Source organism: Argopecten irradians, chromosome 5, assembly GCF_041381155.1.
Source record: "Argopecten irradians isolate NY chromosome 5, Ai_NY, whole genome shotgun sequence".
Classification (NCBI taxonomy): Eukaryota; Metazoa; Mollusca; class Bivalvia; order Pectinida; family Pectinidae; genus Argopecten; species Argopecten irradians.
The window spans coordinates 20,442,674-20,465,593 of NC_091138.1; the positions used below are offsets into that span (position 1 = coordinate 20,442,674).

Sequence of the window (22,920 nt, forward strand, 5' to 3'; positions counted from 1 at the left end):
GAGACACTTTGATAACATATCTTATTATTATATATTATTTTGGAAACCATTGAAATACTTTTATAAAATCAGAAACATATATATATATATGTGTTTCTGATAAAATATATGGTGATTTGATATAACTTTAAATTTTATTGATTTATGATTTTTTAAAATAGGCTTTGAGTAAAATAGTGCTTAAATTAATTGCTATTGTAAAATATAGATATTGTGCATTGTGTATTATCATATGATTATTTTGGGAAAATATAGTAATAATTGATACAAATACTTAAACTAATAGTTGCAATTAACAAAATTGTACATTTATTGTATCTTATAATGTATCTTATATTAGTTAAAAAATTACCTAGTTCAAAAGTTACCTGAGTTGGTATTAGATTTTGAAACAGACTATAACTAAACTTCAAAGGGTTCCCTACATAAACACCTCCCTTTGTCTTTACCAGAGTTGGTGTTCGGGGAATTCGCCATTTGACCTACTTGAACGAAGCTAATCTTTCAACACCACAAAGCTTCCGGATTTTATTTCACTATACTCATCAACAAATTAAGAGGCACATAAGGGGAAATTTTTTTTTTATCATTTTCTTAGATTTCACAGATATAAGGGACGCTGTTAAATTAATATTTCTTAAGTATAAAATGTCATGACGGTAAAACACTTACAGTGTACACATTTTAGGCGTGGTTATTAAGAATTGCATTTAGAGATCAATGCATTTCGGGCCCCATAGATTTACGGACACCGATGCTCTAGTTGAGCTTAAACGAATGACCTCTGGAGGTTTTGTTTATTTCGGCGAAAAACCCCGTGGTATCGGACAGATTATGTGAGGATGGAACTAAGACGTTATATATTTGTTATACTATGTGTTGTTTTACTGTGCATTGCTAATTCCGAAGGGAAAAAGAAAAAGGTAAATTTCGAGGTTTCATTGGTCATGAGATTCACTTTTATTTGTCGATTTTTAATTATCTGCTATACCACATTTCTAATGTATTGTAGATGTATGTTCGTGATATCATTGTTTTAATTATAAACTGTTACGCGTTAAATAAGCCGAAATGCTGGCTATTAAATAATTGTCCCTGGTTCAAGGCATGGCAGCTTCATATAGGCTCAGCGACCTTCACATTCATGAAGATCGGTTAACAAAACTATCATCATCATTCATATACTTACTTTTCTGCTCTTTTATCACTACCTCTCTATTACATTTTTAGCAGCCCAAACGAGATATAGTCTGACAAATGTTTTTCCGTTGGATAACCCAATAGCGCAAATTGTCGATTATGGTAATTTGTCTCTATATAAAGCAATCGCATATAGCTGGTATTTTTGCGGGGTCAGTATTCACGATAATGTCCGCGGGGTCAGTAATAATGATATTTTTTGCGGGGTCAGTATTCATAATTTTTTTCGCGGGGTCAGTATTCATCTTATTTTTTTTGCAGGGTCAGTATTCATGGTATTGTCCGCGGGGTCAGTAATCATGATATTTTTTTGCGGGGTCAGTATTCATGATATTTTTTCACGGGGTCAGTACTCATGGTATTTTTTTCACGGGGTCAGTATTCGTGATTTTTTCCCCGCGGGGTCAATATTCATGATATTTTTTCACTGGGTCATTATTCATGGTATTTTTTTCACGGGGTTAGTATTTATGATATTTTCCACGAGGTCAGTATTCATGATATTATCCGCGGGGTCAGTAATCATGACATTTTTTGCGGGGTCAGTATTCATGATATTTTTTGCGGAGTCAGTATTCATGGTATTTTCCGCGGGGTCAGTAATCATGATATTTTTGCGGGGTCAGTATTCATGGATTTTTTTTCGCGGGGTCTGGATTCATGATATTTTTCATGGGGTCAGTATTCATGGTATTTTTTCACGGGGTCAGAATTCATTATATTTTTCACGGGGCCAGCATTCATGATATTGCCCACGGAGTCGGTATTCATGATATTGTCCGCGGGGTCAGTAATCATGGTATTGTCCGCGGGGTCAGTAATAATTTTTTTTTTTTTCGCGGGGTAGGAATTCATGATATTTTTCACGGGGCCAGCATTCATGATATTGTCCACGGAGTCAGCATTCATGATATTGTCCGCGGGGTCAGTAATCATGGTATTGTCCGCGGGGTCAGTAATTATGATTTTTTTTTTCGCGGGGTCGGTATTCGTGATATTTTTTTCACGGGATCAGTATTCGTGATACCTTTCACGGGGTTAGTTTTCATGATATTTTTCACGGGGTCAGTATTCATGGTAGTTTTTTCACGGGGTCAGTATACATGATATTTTTCGCGGGGTCAGTATTCATGATATTTTTTCGCGGGGTCAGTATTCATGATATTTTTTTTTGCGAGGTCAGTATTCATGATATTTTTTGCTGGGTCAGTATTCATGGTATTTTTTCAAGGGGTTAGTATTTTTTGGTATTTGTACGATTTTGAGGTTTATTATTGTTGTGGTCGGGTAAATTTTAATTCATTAAATGAAAATGATATGTGCTAATATTCCCTATGATGATATATATGCATATACACATTAACCCGGATTTTCTTTTGGTATCAAAATCGCGAAATAACAAGGTTTACAGTATACAACAGAGTGTGAAGTCCAAGGAGTTCCATAATGAATAAGTTGTTTTGATTAGAAGCAGAGAGGCCAGAAAGGGAGTCGAGCGGTCAATGTGGACATCCGTGCACCCCGCAGCGGTCAGCGTGTGAGGTCAGTTCATCTCCTACTTCGTTCATTTCAAAAGATTGCAGAATCTCAAGAGCAATTCAGTTTCTTGGCTATCAAATGACATTTGACTGTTTTTGTAAGACTTAGATGTGTGTTTATTATTCACCGTTATAGACTCGGCGGATCATCACAGCAAGTGAACGCGGGATTAGTGGAGGTGTTCCGCGGGGGAACATGGGGTGTCGTCTGCAACGAAGACTGGGACCTTAGTGATGCTAAAGTCGTTTGCCAACAACTCGGATTCAACAGGTATTTTATAGCAATATATTTCAAACTTTTTTGTTGACAATATGACATGACTAATTGTAGCATCCTCGATATTTCAGTAACTACTACTGTAGTTATATCCAGACTGCAACCCCTTTTAGAATATCGATGGTCCATGTATGGCAGGTACCATATACTGTACTGTACCATATTATACGGGGTACCATGCCGCTGACACCGACTACGCACGGGTTTGTAAAGAAGTGGTGGTGAAGGTAGTCGGATCAGGTGTGATCTCTTACAAACGATCACATAACCTAAAACGTCTCTCGTTAAGAATTAGTCCGCTTAACCTGCATACATTATTAGGATATTTTTTTTCCTTTATATATTTAGACTATATATTAGGCAAGTTTTTTTTAGCGAACTAGTTAAGAATATGTCTGCAGCTAAACATATTGCTGGCAGCGATGACGTGATTGTATTCCTGAAAAAGGGTGCGTATTTTGACATTCGCAATATCATAGTTGAAAGAGAAGGACAGAATGATTTTATGAGGGTTGCCTTCGATATAATGAAGGGATCTTTTAATTAATTTAGGGGCGCTTTGGCTGCCTTAACAGAGACAGCCTATGGAACAGCCGGGTGGACAGATGACGATATACTAATGAATAACATCAACTGTATGGGGTACGAGGACATGGTACAGGAGTGTCAATATGGCGCCATCAATTTCTGTCCCGTCACAGAGGCCGCGTCTGTAATGTGTAAACATAACACAGGTATGTCACGTGTATCATAGGTATACGATACAGGTATGTCACGTGTAGGTATTACACAGGTATGTCATGTGTAGGTATAACACAGGTATGTCATGTGTAGGTATAACACAGGTATGTCATGTGTAGGTATAACACAGGTATGTCATGTGTAGGTATAACACAGGTATGTCATGTGTAGGTATAACACAGGTATGTCATGTGTAGGTATAACACAGGTATGTCATGTGTAGGTATAACACAGGTATGTCATGTGTAAGTATAACACAGGTTATCATGTGTAGGTATAACACAGGTATGTCATGTGTAGGTATAACACAGGTATGTCATGTGTAGGTATAACACAGGTATGTCATGTGTAGGTATAACACAGGTATGTCATGTGTAAGTATAACACAGGTATGTCATGTGTAGGTATAACACAGGTATGTCATGTGTAGGTATAACACAGGTATGTCATGTGTAGGTATAACACAGGTATGTCATGTGTAGGTATAACACAGGTATGTCATGTGTAGGTATAACACAGGTATGTCATGTGTAAGTATAACACAGGTATGTCATGTGTAGGTATAACACAGGTATGTCATGTGTGTAGGTATAACACAGGTATGTCATGTGTAGGTATAACACAGGTATGTCATGTGTAGGTATAACACAGGTATGTCATGTGTAGGTATAACACAGGTATGTCATGTGTAGGTATAACACAGGTATGTCATGTGTAGGTATAACACAGGTATGTCATGTGTAGTATAACACAGGTATGTCATGTGTAGGTATAACACAGGTATGTCATGTGTAGGTATAAACAGTAGGTCATGGTAGTAACACATGTCATGTGTAGGTATAACACAGGTATGTCATGTGTAGGTATAACACAGGTATGTCATGTGTAGGTATAACACAGGTATGTCATGTGTAGGTATAACACAGGTATGTCATGTGTAGGTATAACACAGGTATGTCATGTGTAGTATCATGTGTAGGTATAACACACAGGTTTGTCATGTGTAGGTATAACACTGGTATGTTATGTATAGGCATAACACTGGAATGTCATGTGTAGGTATAACACTGGAATGTCATGTGTAGGTATAACACAGGTATGTCATGTGTAAGTAGAACACAGGTATGTCATGTGTAGGTATAACACAGGTATGTCAATGTGTAGGTATAACACAGGTATGTCATGTGTAGGTATAACACAGGTATGTCATGTGTAGGTATAACACAGGTATGTCATGTGTAGGTATAACACAGGTATGTCATGTGTAGGTATAACACAGGTATGTCATGTGTAGGTATAACACAGGTATGTCATGTGTAAGTATAACACAGGTATGTCATGTGTAGGTATAACACAGGTATGTCATGTGTAGGTATAACACATGTATGTCATGTGTAGGTATAACACAGGTATGTCATGTGTAGGTATAACACAGGTATGTCATGTGTAGGTATAACACAGGTATGTCATGTGTAGGTATAACACAGGTATGTCATGTGTAGGTATAACACAGGTTTGTCATGTGTAGGTATAACACAGGTATGTCATGTGTAGGTATAACACAGGTATGTCATGTGTAAGGTATAACACAGGTATGTCATGTGTAGGTATAACACAGGTATGTCATGTGTAGGTATAACACAGGTATGTCATGTGTAGGTATAACACAGGTATGTCATGTGTAGGTATAACACAGGTATGTCATGTGTAGGTATAACACATGGTATGTCATGTGTAGGTATAACACAGGTATGTCATGTGTAGGTATAACACAGGTATGTCATGTGTAGGTATAACACAGGTATGTCATGTGTAGGTATAACACAGGTATGTCATGTGTAACACAGTATGTCATGTGTAGGTATAACACAGGTATGTCATGTGTAGGTATAACACAGGTATGTCATGTGTAGTATAACACAGGTATGTCATGTGTAGGTATAACACAGGTATGTCATGTGTAGTATAACACAGGTATGTCATGTGTAGTATCAAGGTTTCATTGTAGTATAACACAGGTATGTCATGTGTAGGTATAACACAGGTATGTCATGTGTAGGTATAACACAGGTATGTCATGTGTAGGTATAACACAGGTATGTCATGTGTAGGTATAACACAGGTATGTCATGTGTAGGTATAACACAGGTATGTCATGTGTAGGTATAACACAGGTATGTCATGTGTAGGTATAACACAGGTATGTCATGTGTAGGTATAACACAGGTATGTCATGTGTAGGTATAACACAGGTATGTCATGTGTAGGTATAACACAGGTATGTCATGTGTAGGTATAACACAAGGTTATGTCATGTGTAGGTATAACACAGGTATGTCATGTGTAGGTATAACACAGGTATGTCATGTGTAGGTATAACACAGGTATGTCATGTGTAGATATAACACAGGTATGTCATGTGTAGGTATAACACAGGTATGTCATGTGTAGGTATAACACAGGTATGTCATGTGTAGGTATATAACAGTCATTGGTATGTCATGTGTAGGTATAACACAGGTATGTCATGTGTAGGTATAACACAGGTATGTCATGTGTAGGTATAACACAGGTATGTCATGTGTAAGTATAACAGGTATGTCATGTGTAGGTATAACACAGATATGTCATGTGTAGGTATAACACAGGTATGTCATGTGTAGGTATAACACAGGTATGTCATGTGTAGGTATAACACAGGTATGTCATGTGTAGGTATAACACAGGTATGTCATGTGTAAGTATAACACAGGTATGTCATGTGTAGGTATAACACAGGTATGTCATGTGTAGGTATAACACAGGTATGTCATGTGTAGGTATAACACAGGTGTGTCATGTGTAGGTATAACACAGGTATGTCATGTGTAGGTATAACACAGGTATGTCATGTGTAGGTATAACACAGGTATGTCATGTGTAGGTATAACACAGGTTATCATGTGTAGGTATAACACAGGTATGTCATGTGTAGGTATAACACAGGTATGTCATGTGTAGGTATAACACAGGTATGTCATGTGTAGGTATAACACAGGTATGTCATGTGTAGGTATAACACAGGTATGTCATGTGTAGGTATAACACAGGTATGTCATGTGTAGGTATAACACAGGTATGTCATGTGTAGGTATAACACAGGTATGTCATGTGTAGGTATAACACAGGTATGTCATGTGTAGGTATAACACAGGTATGTCATGTGTAGGTATAACACAGGTATGTCATGTGTAGGTATAACACAGGTATGTCATGTGTAGGTATAACACAGGTATGTCATGTGTAGGTATAACACAGGTATGTCATGTGTAGGTATAACACAGGTATGTCATGTGTAGGTATAACACAGGTATGTCATGTGTAGGTATAACACAGGTATGTCATGTGTAGGTATAACACAGGTATGTCATGTGTAGGTATAACACTGGTATGTCATGTGTAGGTATAACACAGGTATGTCATGTGTAGGTATAACACAGGTATGTCATGTGTAGGTATAACACAGGTATGTCATGTGTAGGTATAACACAGGTATGTCATGTGTAGGTATAACACAGGTATGTCATGTGTAGGTATAACACAGGTATGTCATGTGTAGGTATTAACACAGGTATGTCATGTGTAGGTATAACACAGGTATGTCATGTGTAGGTATAACACAGGTATGTCATGTGTAGGTATAACACAGGTATGTCATGTGTAGGTATAACACAGGTATGTCATGTGTAGGTATAACACAGGTATGTCATGTGTAGGTATAACACAGATATGTCATGTGAAGGCATAACACAGGTGTGTCATGTGTAGGTATAACACAGGTATGTCATGTGTAGGTATAACACAGGTATGTCATGTGTAGGTATAACACAGGTATGTCATGTGTAGGTATAACACAGGTATGTCATGTGTAGGTATAACACAGGTATGTCATGTGTAGGTATAACACAGGTATGTCATGTGTAAGGTATAACACAGGTATGTCATGTGTAGGTATAACACAGGTATGTCATGTGTAGGTATAACACGTATGTTATGTAGGATAACACTGATGTCATGTGTAGGTATAACACAGGTATGTCATGTGTAGGTATAACACAGGTATGTCATGTGTAGGTATAACACAGGTATGTCATGTGTAGGTATAACACAGGTATGTCATGTGTAGGTATAACACAGGTATGTCATGTGTAGGTATAACACAGGTATGTCATGTGTAGTATAACACAGGTATGTCATGTGTAGGTATAACACAGGTATGTCATGTGTAGGTATAACACAGGTATGTCATGTGTAGGTATAACACAGGTATGTCATGTGTAGGTATAACACAGGTATGTCATGTGTAGGTATAACACAGGTATGTCATGTGTAGGTATAACACAGGTATGTCATGTGTAGGTATAACACAGGTATGTCATGTGTAGGTATAACACAGGTATGTCATGTGTAGGTATAACACAGGTATGTCATGTGTAGGTATAACACAGGTATGTCATGTGTAGGTATAACACAGGTATGTCATGTGTAGGTATAACACAGGTATGTCATGTGTAGGTATAACACAGGTATGTCATGTGTAGGTATAACACAGGTATGTCATGTGTAGGTATAACACAGGTATGTCATGTGTAGGTATAACACAGGTATGTCATGTGTAGGTATAACACAGGTATGTCATGTGTAGGTATAACACAGGTATGTCATGTGTAGGTATAACACAGGTATGTCATGTGTAGGTATAACACAGGTATGTCATGTGTAGGTATAACACAGGTATGTCATGTGTAGGTATAACACAGGTATGTCATGTGAAGGCATAACACAGGTTTGTCATGTGTAGGTATAACACAGGTATGTCATGTGAAGGTATAACACAGGTATGTCATGTGTAGGTATAACACAGGTATGTCATGTGTAAGTATAACACAGGTATGTCATGTGTAGGTATAACACAGGTATGTCATGTGTAGATATAACACAGGTATGTCATGTGAGTATAACACAGGTTTGTCATGTGTAAGTATAACACAGGTATGTCATGTGTAGGTATAACACTGGTATGTTATGTGTAGCATAACACAGGTATGTCATGTGTAGGTATAACACAGGTATGTCATGTGTAGGTATAACACAGGTATGTCATGTGTAGGTATAACACAGGTATGTCATGTGTAGGTATAACACAGGTATGTCATGTGTAGGTATAACACAGGTATGTCATGTGTAAGTATAACACAGGTATGTCATGTGTAGGTATAACACAGGTATGTCATGTGTAGATATAACACAGATAGGTCATGTGAAGGCATAACACAGGTGTGTCATGTGTAGGTATAACACAGGTATGTTATGTATAGGCATTACACTGGAATGTCATGTGTAGGTATAACACTGGAATGTCATGTGTAGGTATAACACAGGTATGTCATGTGTAGGTATAACACATGTATGTCATGTGTAAGTATAACACAGGTATGTCATGTGTAGGTATAACACTGGTATGTTATGTATAGGCATAACACAGGTATGTCATGTGTAGGTATATAACACAGGTATGTCATGTGTAGATATAACACAGGTATGTCATGTGTAGGTATAACACAGGTATGTCATGTGTAGGTATAACACAGATATGTCATGTGAAGGCATAACACAGGTTTGTCATGTGTAGGTATAACACTGGTATGTCATGTGAAGGCATAACACAGGTATGTCATGTGTAGGTATAACACAGGTATGTCATGTGTAGGTATAACACAGGTATGTCATGTGTAGATATAACACAGATAGTCATGTGAAGGTATAACACAGGTATGTCATGTGTAGGTGTAACACAGGTATGTCATGTGTAGGTATAACACTGGTATGTCATGTGTATAGGTATAACACTGGAATGTCATGTGTAGGTATAACACAGGTATGTCATGTGTAGGTATAACACTGGTATGTCATGTGTAGGTATAACACATGTATGTCATGTGTAGGTATAACACAGGTATGTCATGTGTAGGTATAACACAGGTATGTCATGTGTAGGTATAACACAGGTAAGTCATGTGTAGGTATAACACAGGTGTGTCATGTGTAGGTATAACACAGGTATGTCATGTGTAGGTATAACACAGGTATGTCATGTGTAGGTATAACACAGGTATGTTATGTGTAGGCATAACACTGGAATGTCATGTGTAGGTATAACACAGGTATGTCATGTGTAGGTATAACACAGGTATGTCATGTGTAGGTATAACACAGGTATGTCATGTGTAAGTATAACACAGGTATGTCATGTGTAGGTATAACACAGGTATGTCATGTGTAGGTATAACACAGGTATGTCATGTGTAGGTATAACACAGGTATGTCATGTGTAGGTATAACACAGATAGGTCATGTGTAGGTATAACACAGGTGTGTCATGTGTAGGTATAACACTGGTATGTCATGTGTAGGCATAACACTGGAATGTCATGTGTAGGTATAACACTGGAATGTCATGTGTAGGTAGACTTTACACTTATAATGCTTGATTCACTTTCCTTCTAGGTTGTGAAGAGGGTTGGGTAGCTGGACCAGATTCATGTTACCAGTTCAACAGTCCTAAAAGGCCTGTAAAAGCCCTAAAACAGGTACTAACTAAATGTGCCAGGGCTGGTGGCCACTTGGTAAACATCGAGACAGAAAAGGAAAATAATTTTCTCTCAAACACACTACAGCTTCTTTATCCAGGTAATTTCATTAGAGCCAAGCTATTACAGATTAATATTGAATTGAAGCATTACCACATATTTAAATACATTGACAGCTGTTTCACTTAAGTATTTAATATTTACGTAATGAATACAGCTTGAAAGAAATGTTTGGTAAAGTTGACACTAGTTCTTCTATAAATACATCAGAATTATCCCATGGTTGCTACTGAAAAAGTAATTTTTTCTCACAGATTGGGGGGGTTGGTTGGTTGGTTAGTATGCTGAGTTCAGTCATTTCAATTTTTTTTTTATGTATCGGGGAGAAAATTGATAAAGTTGCTAAGTATATCTCAACATTTTTAAAAGAGTCTAGCTGTTTACAATTGGCAAGCCTAGTACTGAAGCCAAAATGCCAAACTTTGAATTCTACTGTATGACTACACTTGTAGATTCTGATTACTGGCTGATTGGAGGTAAGATACACAAGGGAAAGTGGTACTGGGAGAAACACACAGTACGAGAACAAAAAAAACCAAAAGGACCAAAAAAAACCAAAAAACCAAAGAAACCAAAAGGACCAAAATCAACGCCCAGACCTGGCAGGCGCCCGCGACCAAGGCCTGGGCCTAAAAGGCAACCGGAAATGGACCATGATGACAGTGATGGACCACATCCTCCCTCCCCACCTACTAGGCGTCCAAATCGTCACGGCAACCGGGGACGTAACAAAGCTGGTAAAAAAGGGAAGAAAAACAGAAGAAGATCAAAACGCGCAGCCAAAAAGAAAAAAGTCAGTTTGAAAATGGAGAGGGATCTGATAGTTTATAAAAAGTGGTTCCCAGGTATGACATTAATATAATGTGATGTTACATCAGGGCTTATATAGTATTGCATCAATGAAAACATTTCCATTCTAAATACCAATCCTGTTTTTGTATATAATTTTCATTAAAAAGATATTTTGACACAGCAAAAGACATGTCCATGCTGCTATTAAAAAATAGCATTGATACAAAGTACCCAACTTTTAATTGTTACAAAACAATTTGCGAAGTATATATAATTTGGGAACTATTTATAAATTGGGAACAATTGAGAATTTGGTAACAATCTATAATTTTGGAACAATTTAGAATTTGGGGACCATTTATAATTTCGGAACTATTTATAATTTGGGACCTATTTATAATTTTGGAACTATTCATAATTTGGGAACTAAAGAACTATTTATAATTTGAGAACTACTTATAATTTGAGAGCTATTTTTTATTTAAGAACTATTTATAATTTGGGAACTATTTATAATTTGGGAACTATAGAACTATTTATGATTCGAGAACTGTTTATAATTTGTGACCTACATGTATTTATGATTTGAGAACTGTTTATAATTTGTGACCTACATGTATTTATGATTCGAGAACTGTTTATAATTTGTGACCTACATGTATTTATGATTCGAGAACTGTTTAGAATTTGTGACCTACATGTATTTATGATTCGAGAACTGTTTAGAATTTGTGACCTACATGTATTTATGATTCAAGAACTGTTTAGAATTTGTGACCTACATGTATTTATGATTTGAGAACTGTTTATAATTTGTGACCTACATATATTTATGATTCGAGAACTGTTTATAATTTGTGACCTACATGTATTTATGATTCGAGAACTGTTTATAATTTGTGACCTACATGTATTTATGATTTGAGAACTGTTTATAATTTGTGACCTACATGTATTTATGATTCGAGAACTGTTTATAATTTGTGACCTACATGTATTTATTATTTGGGAACTATAGAACTATTTATAATTTGGGAACTGTTTAGAATTTGAGAACTATTTGTAAATTGAGAACTATTTATAATTTGGGAACTATTTATAATCTATTAAGTAGAAAATGTTAGACCTGGTTATATCATTGAAGTCACTGTTTTAGGTTGGGTTCCCACGAATGAGAGCAGAGAACCGTCCCGCAGTAAAAGGGAGTACTGTATGGTACTTAACAATTTATACGACCGTCCCGACATCTTGGTCAAACAGCTACTGGACTACTACTACTGGGATAATGTACCCTGTAAAAGACGCACTGGATTTAACTTCATCTGTGAGAAACCAAAAAATGTTGCTTCGCTCCGCACAAATGATATAGGTTTGTATTACTGATATTTTGATACCATCAGAGTTCACAAAAATATGTAGTACTTTTGTTCTAATTTTCTAAAGATTTACTTGAAAAACAATTTTATTCCGTTTATACTTATTTTGAACTTGATAGATTGTTATGAGGGAAATGGAGCAGGTTACCGTGGTAACATGGATTTGACGGTCCGAGGTAGTCCATGCCAGAACTGGACTGTGTCTGACCGCATCAATCCTCAGACTCACCCCAACAAGGTAGGAACATAGTACACATCATATTTATAGTTTGGTGAGGTAGGTTAAAGGTCAGTCTGAGGTGTAACGGCCTTGTAGTAGCTGGTGGCTCCTCATAACATATGGAATCCAGTGTATCAGAAGTAGGTGACTATCTCAATACTAGTCACACATGATTCCATTGTATTAACTTAGGAGAAATAAAAACACCTATTTATAAACCCTGAGAAACATTGATAGCTCCATAAGGTATTGTTAATATGTGGCCACCTCTATGTATAGTTCTACAGAAGTTAGTGAAGGGTTATGATAACCAGTAAGTGAATGGTTTCAGTTTTCTCCACTTTACAAATCAGGACAGTGTGCATTATTTTGTAAAAACACTTTGACACATTTGCTACCTAAATGAATGTAGAGTGGCACCACCTGGGATCATACTAGTAACGGGATTGGACTGGGTCTATCATCGGTGACCAGGTAGCTCAGTGGTAGAGCATTCAGCTAGCGTTCGGAGGTCCCAAGTTCAAATCCAGGTCTGGGCCCAGTTTCATGAACATTTCTTAAATTTAAGGAATTCCTTAACTAATAATTCTCTTTAGATAAGCATTACAGATTTTAAGAAATGCTCCTTAACTTAAGATTTTTTCCTAAACTTTGTAATGCTTTCCTATGTGGACATTTAAGGTAAGGAATTCCTTAAAGTTAAGGAATGTTCATGAAACTGTGCCCGGCCGCTATATTTTCTCCTCTCCTGTTACAAACCGGTGTCTTACTAGCCAATCTACTGATAAGAGATAAAGGGAAAATTCCATTAATATAGAGCTGGATGACGGTTTTATCAAGTTTACTCAAGCTATTATCCTACAATTTCTATTCCTATTTGTATTTCATCACAGGGACTTGGTGCCCACAACTTCTGCCGTAACCCTGACAATGAAGTGAGGCCCTGGTGCTGGGTAGATGCTGATAAAGTCCAGTTTGGTTACTGTCCACTGTTTCCCTGTACTGACCTTAGCCAGGAGGAAAACAACCCTGATGTACGAGGTACTAAATATACTGTGACTTATAATGATAATACTACACACTCACATAACCTTCCCTGGTGAATCTACATATAGATCACTTCTTTTGCTTCAGAGTGTTATGAAGGAAATGGAGAAAATTATCGTGGGTCTGTGTCCAGGAAATGGAGAAAATTATCGTGGGTCTGTGTCCAGGACAATTAGAGGATCTGAATGCCAGAGATGGACTCAGTCGGTTCATATCAACCCTGATACATACCCAGATATGGTAAGTCTTATAACCTTGATACACACTGTAGTACTACCATGTAGCAAATAGCTAAATTGGTAGAGCATCTGACTAGTGTTTGGGGGTCCTGGGTTCAAAACCTGATTTGCCACTGCATTTTCACTTCTCCTGTTGCAGAATTGGCACCCATTAAATAACTTTTGTGGTAGTATATGGACGTGGTGTTGGACCCATGTGACCTGTATATATATTATAAGACTCTTTCATAAGTGGGTATGAAGGATAGGGAAATTCTACCCGAGGGTCACAAAATGTAGTAAAACCCGAGGCTTGCCAAGGGTTTTGAAACATTTTGTGATCCCGAGGGTAGAATATCCCTATTCTTCATATCCACTTATAAAAAAGAGTATTTTTCTTTCATACCTCGACGTTTTATTGCAATTTTACAACAATAATATCCCCCCATTTTGAAAAAAAATAGGAGAAATCCACAACTGGAAGTCAATTTTCCAAACATGAAAATAACGTGATATTTTCAACAAAAATTCCGTTGCTTGCATCTATTATAGTAAAACTAGAAGATTTTGTGAAAAAAAATTGTTAAAATTTGACTGAGGAAATAGAGATTTTGTTGACGCCGTGACGTCACGAGGCTTTATTGCATGGGTAGCCATACAATACAGCCTCAGGCGACATGAGTGTATTGCCCTAGACCAGCCAGTATTACACTTGTAAGTATGGAAATATGTTATAGGGTCTCGGGGATCATAACTTGTGCCGTAACCCGGACAAGTCGACAAGACCATGGTGTTTGACTGATGTGACCTGTATATATATAATATGTTGTAGGATCTGGGGGATCATAACTTGTGTCGTAACCCTGACAAGTCGGCCAGACTGTGGTACTGGACCAATGTGACCTGTATATATATAATATGTTGTAGGGTCTGGGGGATCATAACTTGTGTCGTAACCCTGACAAGTCGACCAGACTGTGGTACTGGACCGATGTGACCTGTATATATATAATATGTTGTAGGGTCTGGGGGATCATAACTTGTGTCGTAACCCTGACAAGTCGGCCAGACTGTGGTACTGGACCAATGTGACCTGTATATATATAATATGTTGTAGGGTCTGGGGGATCATAACTTGTGTCGTAACCCTGACAAGTCGGCCAGACCGTGGTACTGGACCGATGTGACCTGTATATATATAATATGTTGTTAGGGTCTCTGGGGGATCATAACTTGTGTCGTAACCCTGACAAGTCGGCCAGACCGTGGTGCTGGACCGATGTGACCTGTATATATATAATATGTTGTAGGGTCTGGGGGATCATAACTTGTGTTGTAACCCTGACAAGTCGGCCAGACCGTGGTGCTGGACCAATGTGACCTGTATATATAATATGTTGTAGGGTCTGGGGGATCATAACTTGTGTCGTAACCCTGATAAGTCGGCCAGACTGTGGTACTGGACCAATGTGACCTGTATATATAATATGTTGTAGGGTCTGGGGGATCATAACTTGTGTCGTAACCCTGACAAGTCGGCCAGACCGTGGTGCTGGACCAATGTGACCTGTATATATATAATATGTTGTAGGGTCTGGGGGATCATAACTTGTGTCGTAACCCTGACAAGTCGGCCAGACCGTGGTACTGGACCGATGTGACCTGTATATATATAATATGTTGTAGGGTCTGGGGGATCATAACTTGTGTCGTAACCCTGACAAGTCGGCCAGACCGTGGTACTGGACCAATGTGACCTGTATATATATAATATGTTGTAGGGTCTGGGGGATCATAACTTGTGTCGTAACCCTGACAAGTCGGCCAGACCGTGGTGCTGGACCAATGTGACCTGTATATATATAATATGTTGTAGGGTCTGGGGGATCATAACTTGTGTCGTAACCCTGATAAGTCGGCCAGACCGTGGTACTGGACCGATGTGACCTGTATATATATAATATGTTGTAGGGTCTGGGGGATCATAACTTGTGTCGTAACCCTGATAAGTCGACCAGACTGTGGTACTGGACCAATGTGACCTGTATATATATAATATGTTGTAGGGTCTGGGGGATCATAACTTGTGTCGTAACCCTGATAAGTCGGCCAGACCGTGGTACTGGACCAATGTGACCTGTATATATATAATATGTTGTAGGGTCTGGGGGATCATAACTTGTGTCGTAACCCTGACAAGTCGGCCAGACCGTGGTACTGGACCAATGTGACCTGTATATATATATATATGTTGTAGGGTCTGGGGGATCATAACTTGTGTCGTAACCCTGACAAGTCGACCAGACCGTGGTACTGGACCAATGTGACCTGTATATATATAATATGTTGTAGGGTCTGGGGGATCATAACTTGTGTCGTAACCCTGATAAGTCGGACCAGACGTGGTCTACTGGACCAATGTGACCTGTATATATATAATATGTTGTAGGGTCTGGGGGATCATAACTTGTGTCGTAACCCTGACAAGTCGGCCAGACCGTGGTACTGGACCGATGTGACCTGTATATATATAATATGTTGTAGGGTCTGGGGGATCATAACTTGTGTCGTAACCCTGACAAGTCGGCCAGACCGTGGTACTGGACCGATGTGACCTGTATATATATAATATGTTGTAGGGTCTGGGGGATCATAACTTGTGTCGTAACCCTGACAAGTCGACCAGACTGTGGTACTGGACCGATGTGACCTGTATATATATAATATGTTGTAGGGTCTGGGGGATCATAACTTGTGTCGTAACCCTGACAAGTCGGCCAGACCGTGGTGCTGGACCAATGTGACCTGTATATATATAATATGTTGTAGGGTCTGGGGGATCATAACTTGTGTCGTAACCCTGACAAGTCGGCCAGACTGTGGTACTGGACCGATGTGACCTGTATATATATAATATGTTGTAGGGTCTGGGGGATCATAACTTGTGTCGTAACCCTGACAAGTCGGCCAGACCGTGGTACTGGACCGATGTGACCTGTATATATATAATATGTTGTAGGGTCTGGGGGATCATAACTTGTGTCGTAACCCTGACAAGTCGACCAGACCGTGGTACTGGACCAATGTGACCTGTATATATATAATATGTTGTAGGGTCTGGGGGATCATAACTTGTGTCGTAACCCTGACAAGTCGGCCAGACTGTGGTACTGGACCAATGTGACCTGTATATATATAATATGTTGTAGGGTCTGGGGGATCATAACTTGTGTCGTAACCCTGACAAGTCGGCCAGACCGTGGTACTGGACCGATGTGACCTGTATATATATAATATGTTGTAGGGTCTGGGGGATCATAACTTGTGTCGTAACCCTGACAAGTCGACCAGACGTGGTACTGGACCGATGTGACCTGTATATATATAATATGTTGTAGGGTCTGGGGGATCATAACTTGTGTCGTAACCCTGACAAGTCGACCAGACCGTGGTACTGGACCGATGTGACCTGTATATATATAATATGTTGTAGGGTCTGGGGGATCATAACTTGTGTCGTAACCCTGACAAGTCGGCCAGACTGTGGTACTGGACGATGTGACCTGTATATATATAATATGTTGTAGGATCTGGGGGATCATAACTTGTGTCGTAACCCTGACAAGTCGGCCAGACCGTGGTACTGGACCGATGTGACCTGTATATATATAATATGTTGTAGGGTCTGGGGGATCATAACTTGTGTCGTAACCCTGACAAGTCGGCCAGACCGTGGTGCTGGACCAATGTGACCTGTATATATATAATATGTTGTAGGGTCTGGGGGATCATAACTTGTGTCGTAACCCTGATAAGTCGGCCAGACCGTGGTACTGGACCGATGTGACCTGTATATATATAATATGTTGTAGGGTCTGGGGGATCATAACTTGTGTCGTAACCCTGACAAGTCGGCCAGACCGTGGTACTGGACCGATGTGACCTGTATATATATAATATGTTGTAGGGTCTGGGGGATCATAACTTGTGTCGTAACCCTGACAAGTCGACCAGACCGTGGTACTGGACCGATGTGACCTGTATATATATAATATGTTGTAGGGTCTGGGGGATCATAACTTGTGTCGTAACCCTGACAAGTCGGCCAGACCGTGGTGCTGGACCAATGTGACCTGTATATATATAATATGTTGTAGGGTCTGGGGGATCATAACTTGTGTCGTAACCCTGACAAGTCGGCCAGACCGTGGTACTGGACCGATGTGACCTGTATATATATAATATGTTGTAGGGTCTGGGGGATCATAACTTGTGTCGTAACCCTGACAAGTCGACCAGACCGTGGTACTGGACCGATGTGACCTGTATATATATAATATGTTGTAGGGTCTGGGGGATCATAACTTGTGTCGTAACCCTGATAAGTCGACCAGACCGTGGTACTGGACCGATGTGACCTGTATATATATATATAATATGTTGTAGGGTCTGGGGGATCATAACTTGTGTCGTAACCCTGACAAGTCGGCCAGACCGTGGTACTGGACCGATGTGACCTGTATATATATAATATGTTGTAGGGTCTGGGGGATCATAACTTGTGTCGTAACCCTGACAAGTCGGCCAGACTGTGGTACTGGACCAATGTGACCTGTATATATATAATATGTTGTAGGGTCTGGGGGATCATAACTTGTGTCGTAACCCTGATAAGTCGACCAGACGTGGTACTGGACCGATGTGACCTGTATATATATAATATGTTGTAGGGTCTGGGGGATCATAACTTGTGTCGTAACCCTGACAAGTCGGCCAGACCGTGGTACTGGACCGATGTGACCTGTATATATATAATATGTTGTAGGGTCTGGGGGATCATAACTTGTGTTGTAACCCTGACAAGTCGGCCAGACCGGGGTGCTGGACCAATGTGACCTGTATATATAATATGTTGTAGGGTCTGGGGGATCATAACTTGTGTTGTAACCCTGACAAGTCGACCAGACCGTGGTACTGGACCGATGTGACCTGTATATATATAATATGTTGTAGGGTCTGGGGGATCATAACTTGTGTCGTAACCCTGATAAGTCGGCCAGACCGTGGTACTGGACCGATGTGACCTGTATATATATAATATGTTGTAGGGTCTGGGGGATCATAACTTGTGTCGTAACCCTGACAAGTCGGCCAGACTGTGGTACTGGACCGATGTGACCTGTATATATATAATATGTTGTAGGGTCTGGGGGATCATAACTTGTGTCGTAACCCTGACAAGTCGCCAGACCGTGGTACTGGACCGATGTGACCTGTATATATATAATATGTTGTAGGGTCTGGGGGATCATAACTTGTGTCGTAACCCTGACAAGTCGGCCAGACTGTGGTACTGGACCGATGTGACCTGTATATATATAATATGTTGTAGGGTCTGGGGGATCATAACTTGTGTCGTAACCCTGACAAGTCGGACCAGACCGTGGTACTGGACCAATGTGACCTGTATATATATAATATGTTGTAGGGTCTGGGGGATCATAACTTGTGTCGTAACCCTGACAAGTCGACCAGACCGTGGTGCTGGACCGATGTGACCTGTATATATATAATATGTTGTAGGGTCTGGGGGATCATAACTTGTGTCGTAACCCTGACAAGTCGGCCAGACTGTGGTACTGGACCGATGTGACCTGTATATATATAATATGTTGTAGGGTCTGGGGGATCATAACTTGTGTCGTAACCCTGACAAGTCGGCCAGACCGTGGTACTGGACCGATGTGACCTGTATATATATAATATGTTGTAGGGTCTGGGGGATCATAACTTGTGTCGTAACCCTGACAAGTCGACCAGACCGTGGTACTGGACCGATGTGACCTGTATATATATAATATGTTGTAGGGTCTGGGGGATCATAACTTGTGTCGTAACCCTGACAAGTCGGCCAGACTGTGGTACTGGACCAATGTGACCTGTATATATATAATATGTTGTAGGGTCTGGGGGATCATAACTTGTGTCGTAACCCTGACAAGTCGACCAGACTGTGGTACTGGACCGATGTGACCTGTATATATATAATATGTTGTAGGGTCTGGGGGATCATAACTTGTGTCGTAACCCTGACAAGTCGACCAGACCTGTGGTACTGGACCGATGTGACCTGTATATATATAATATGTTGTAGGGTCTGGGGGATCATAACTTGTGTCGTAACCCTGACAAGTCGGCCAGACTGTGGTACTGGACCAATGTGACCTGTATATATATAATATGTTGTAGGGTCTGGGGGATCATAACTTGTGTCGTAACCCTGATAAGTCGACCAGACCGTGGTACTGGACCGATGTGACCTGTATATATATAATATGTTGTAGGGTCTGGGGGATCATAACTTGTGTCGTAACCCTGACAAGTCGGCCAGACTGTGGTACTGGACCAATGTGACCTGTATATATATAATATGTTGTAGGGTCTGGGGGATCATAACTTGTGTCGTAACCCTGACAAGTCGGCCAGACTGTGGTACTGGACCGATGTGACCTGTATATATATAATATGTTGTAGGGTCTGGGGGATCATAACTTGTGTCGTAACCCTGACAAGTCGGCCAGACCGTGGTACTGGACCGATGTGACCTGTATATATATAATATGTTGTAGGGTCTGGGGGATCATAACTTGTGTCGTAACCCTGACAAGTCGGCCAGACTGTGGTACTGGACCAATGTGACCTGTATATATATAATATGTTGTAGGGTCTGGGGGATCATAACTTGTGTTGTAACCCTGACAAGTCGGCCAGACCGTGGTACTGGACCGATGTGACCTGTATATATATATAATATGTTGTAGGGTCTGGGGGATCATAACTTGTGTCGTAACCCTGACAAGTCGGACCAGACCGTGGTACTGGACCGATGTGACCTGTATATATATAATATGTTGTAGGGTCTGGGGGATCATAACTTGTGTCGTAACCCTGACAAGTCGGCCAGACCGTGGTACTGGACCAATGTGACCTGTATATATATAATATGTTGTAGGGTCTGGGGGATCATAACTTGTGTTGTAACCCTGACAAGTCGGCCAGACCGTGGTACTGGACCGATGTGACCTGTATATATATAATATGTTGTAGGGTCTGGGGGATCATAACTTGTGTCGTAACCCTGACAAGTCGGCCAGACCGTGGTGGTGTTTGACTGATGTGACCTGTATATATATAATATGTTTGTAGGGTCTGGGGGATCATAACTTGTGTCGTAACCCTGACAAGTCGGCCAGACCGTGGTACTGGACCGATGTGACCTGTATATATATAATATGTTGTAGGGTCTGGGGGATCATAACTTGTGTCGTAACCCTGACAAGTCGGCCAGACTGTGGTACTGGACCGATGTGACCTGTATATATATAATATGTTGTAGGGTCTGGGGGATCATAACTTGTGTCGTAACCCTGACAAGTCGGCCAGACCGTGGTACTGGACCAATGTGACCTGTATATATATAATATGTTGTAGGGTCTGGGGGATCATAACTTGTGTCGTAACCCTGACAAGTCGGCCAGACCGTGGTACTGGACCGATGTGACCTGTATATATATAATATGTTGTAGGGTCTGGGGGATCATAACTTGTGTCGTAACCCTGACAAGTCGGCCAGACTGTGGTACTGGACCGATGTGACCTGTATATATATAATATGTTGTAGGGTCTGGGGGATCATAACTTGTGTCGTAACCCTGACAAGTCGGCCAGACCGTGGTACTGGACCAATGTGACCTGTATATATATAATATGTTGTAGGGTCTGGGGGATCATAACTTGTGTCGTAACCCTGACAAGTCGACCAGACTGTGGTACTGGACCGATGTGACCTGTATATATATAATATGTTGTAGGGTCTGGGGGATCATAACTTGTGTCGTAACCCTGACAAGTCGGCCAGACCGTGGTACTGGACCAATGTGACCTGTATATATATAATATGTTGTAGGGTCTGGGGGATCATAACTTGTGTCGTAACCCTGATAAGTCGGCCAGACCGTGGTACTGGACCGATGTGACCTGTATATATATAATATGTTGTAGGGTCTGGGGGATCATAACTTGTGTCGTAACCCTGACAAGTCGGCCAGACCGTGGTACTGGACCAATGTGACCTGTATATATATAATATGTTGTAGGGTCTGGGGGATCATAACTTGTGTCGTAACCCTGATAAGTCGGCCAGACCGTGGTACTGGACCAATGTGACCTGTATATATATAATATGTTGTAGGGTCTGGGGGATCATAACTTGTGTCGTAACCCTGACAAGTCGACCAGACCGTGGTACTGGACCAATGTGACCTGTATATATATAATATGTTGTAGGGTCTGGGGGGATCATAACTTGTGTCGTAACCCTGACAAGTCGGCCAGAAGTGGTACTGGACCGATGTGACCTGTATATATATATAATATGTTGTAGGGTCTGGGGGATCATAACTTGTGTCGTAACCCTGATAAGTCGGCCAGACATGTGGTTACTGGACCGATGTGACCTGTATATAATATATATGTTGTAGGGTCTGGGGGATCATAACTTGTGTCGTAACCCTGATAAGTCGGCCAGACTGTGGTGTACTGGACCAATGTGACCTGTATATATATAATATGTTGTAGGGTCTGGGGGATCATAACTTGTGTCGTAACCCTGACAAGTCGGCCAGACGTGGCCAGGACCAATGTGACCTGTATATATAATAACTGTTGACCGATGTGACCTGTATCATATTATAGTGACTGTTGTAGGGTCTGACCTTACAACAACATATGACCTTGAAAAATAAAAGGCTATTGATAACCTA

General features: G+C 40.2%; 1 protein-coding gene across 1 annotated transcript in view; it reads left to right on the forward strand.

The window, feature by feature from the left end:
- The first annotated feature begins 639 nt into the window (after positions 1-639).
- Positions 640-22,920, forward strand: part of LOC138324313 (uncharacterized) — an 89,304-nt gene continuing 67,023 nt past the window's right edge. The window contains 12 exon segments of the mRNA XM_069269390.1: positions 640-923; positions 2,669-2,742; positions 2,875-3,009; positions 3,568-3,749; positions 10,303-10,485; positions 10,898-11,290; positions 12,394-12,606; positions 12,733-12,851; positions 13,727-13,874; positions 13,968-13,977; positions 14,012-14,120; positions 15,595-15,669. Coding sequence (XP_069125491.1) covers positions 843-923; positions 2,669-2,742; positions 2,875-3,009; positions 3,568-3,749; positions 10,303-10,485; positions 10,898-11,290; positions 12,394-12,606; positions 12,733-12,851; positions 13,727-13,874; positions 13,968-13,977; positions 14,012-14,120; positions 15,595-15,669 — 1,722 coding nt within the window. The 5' untranslated portion in view covers positions 640-842.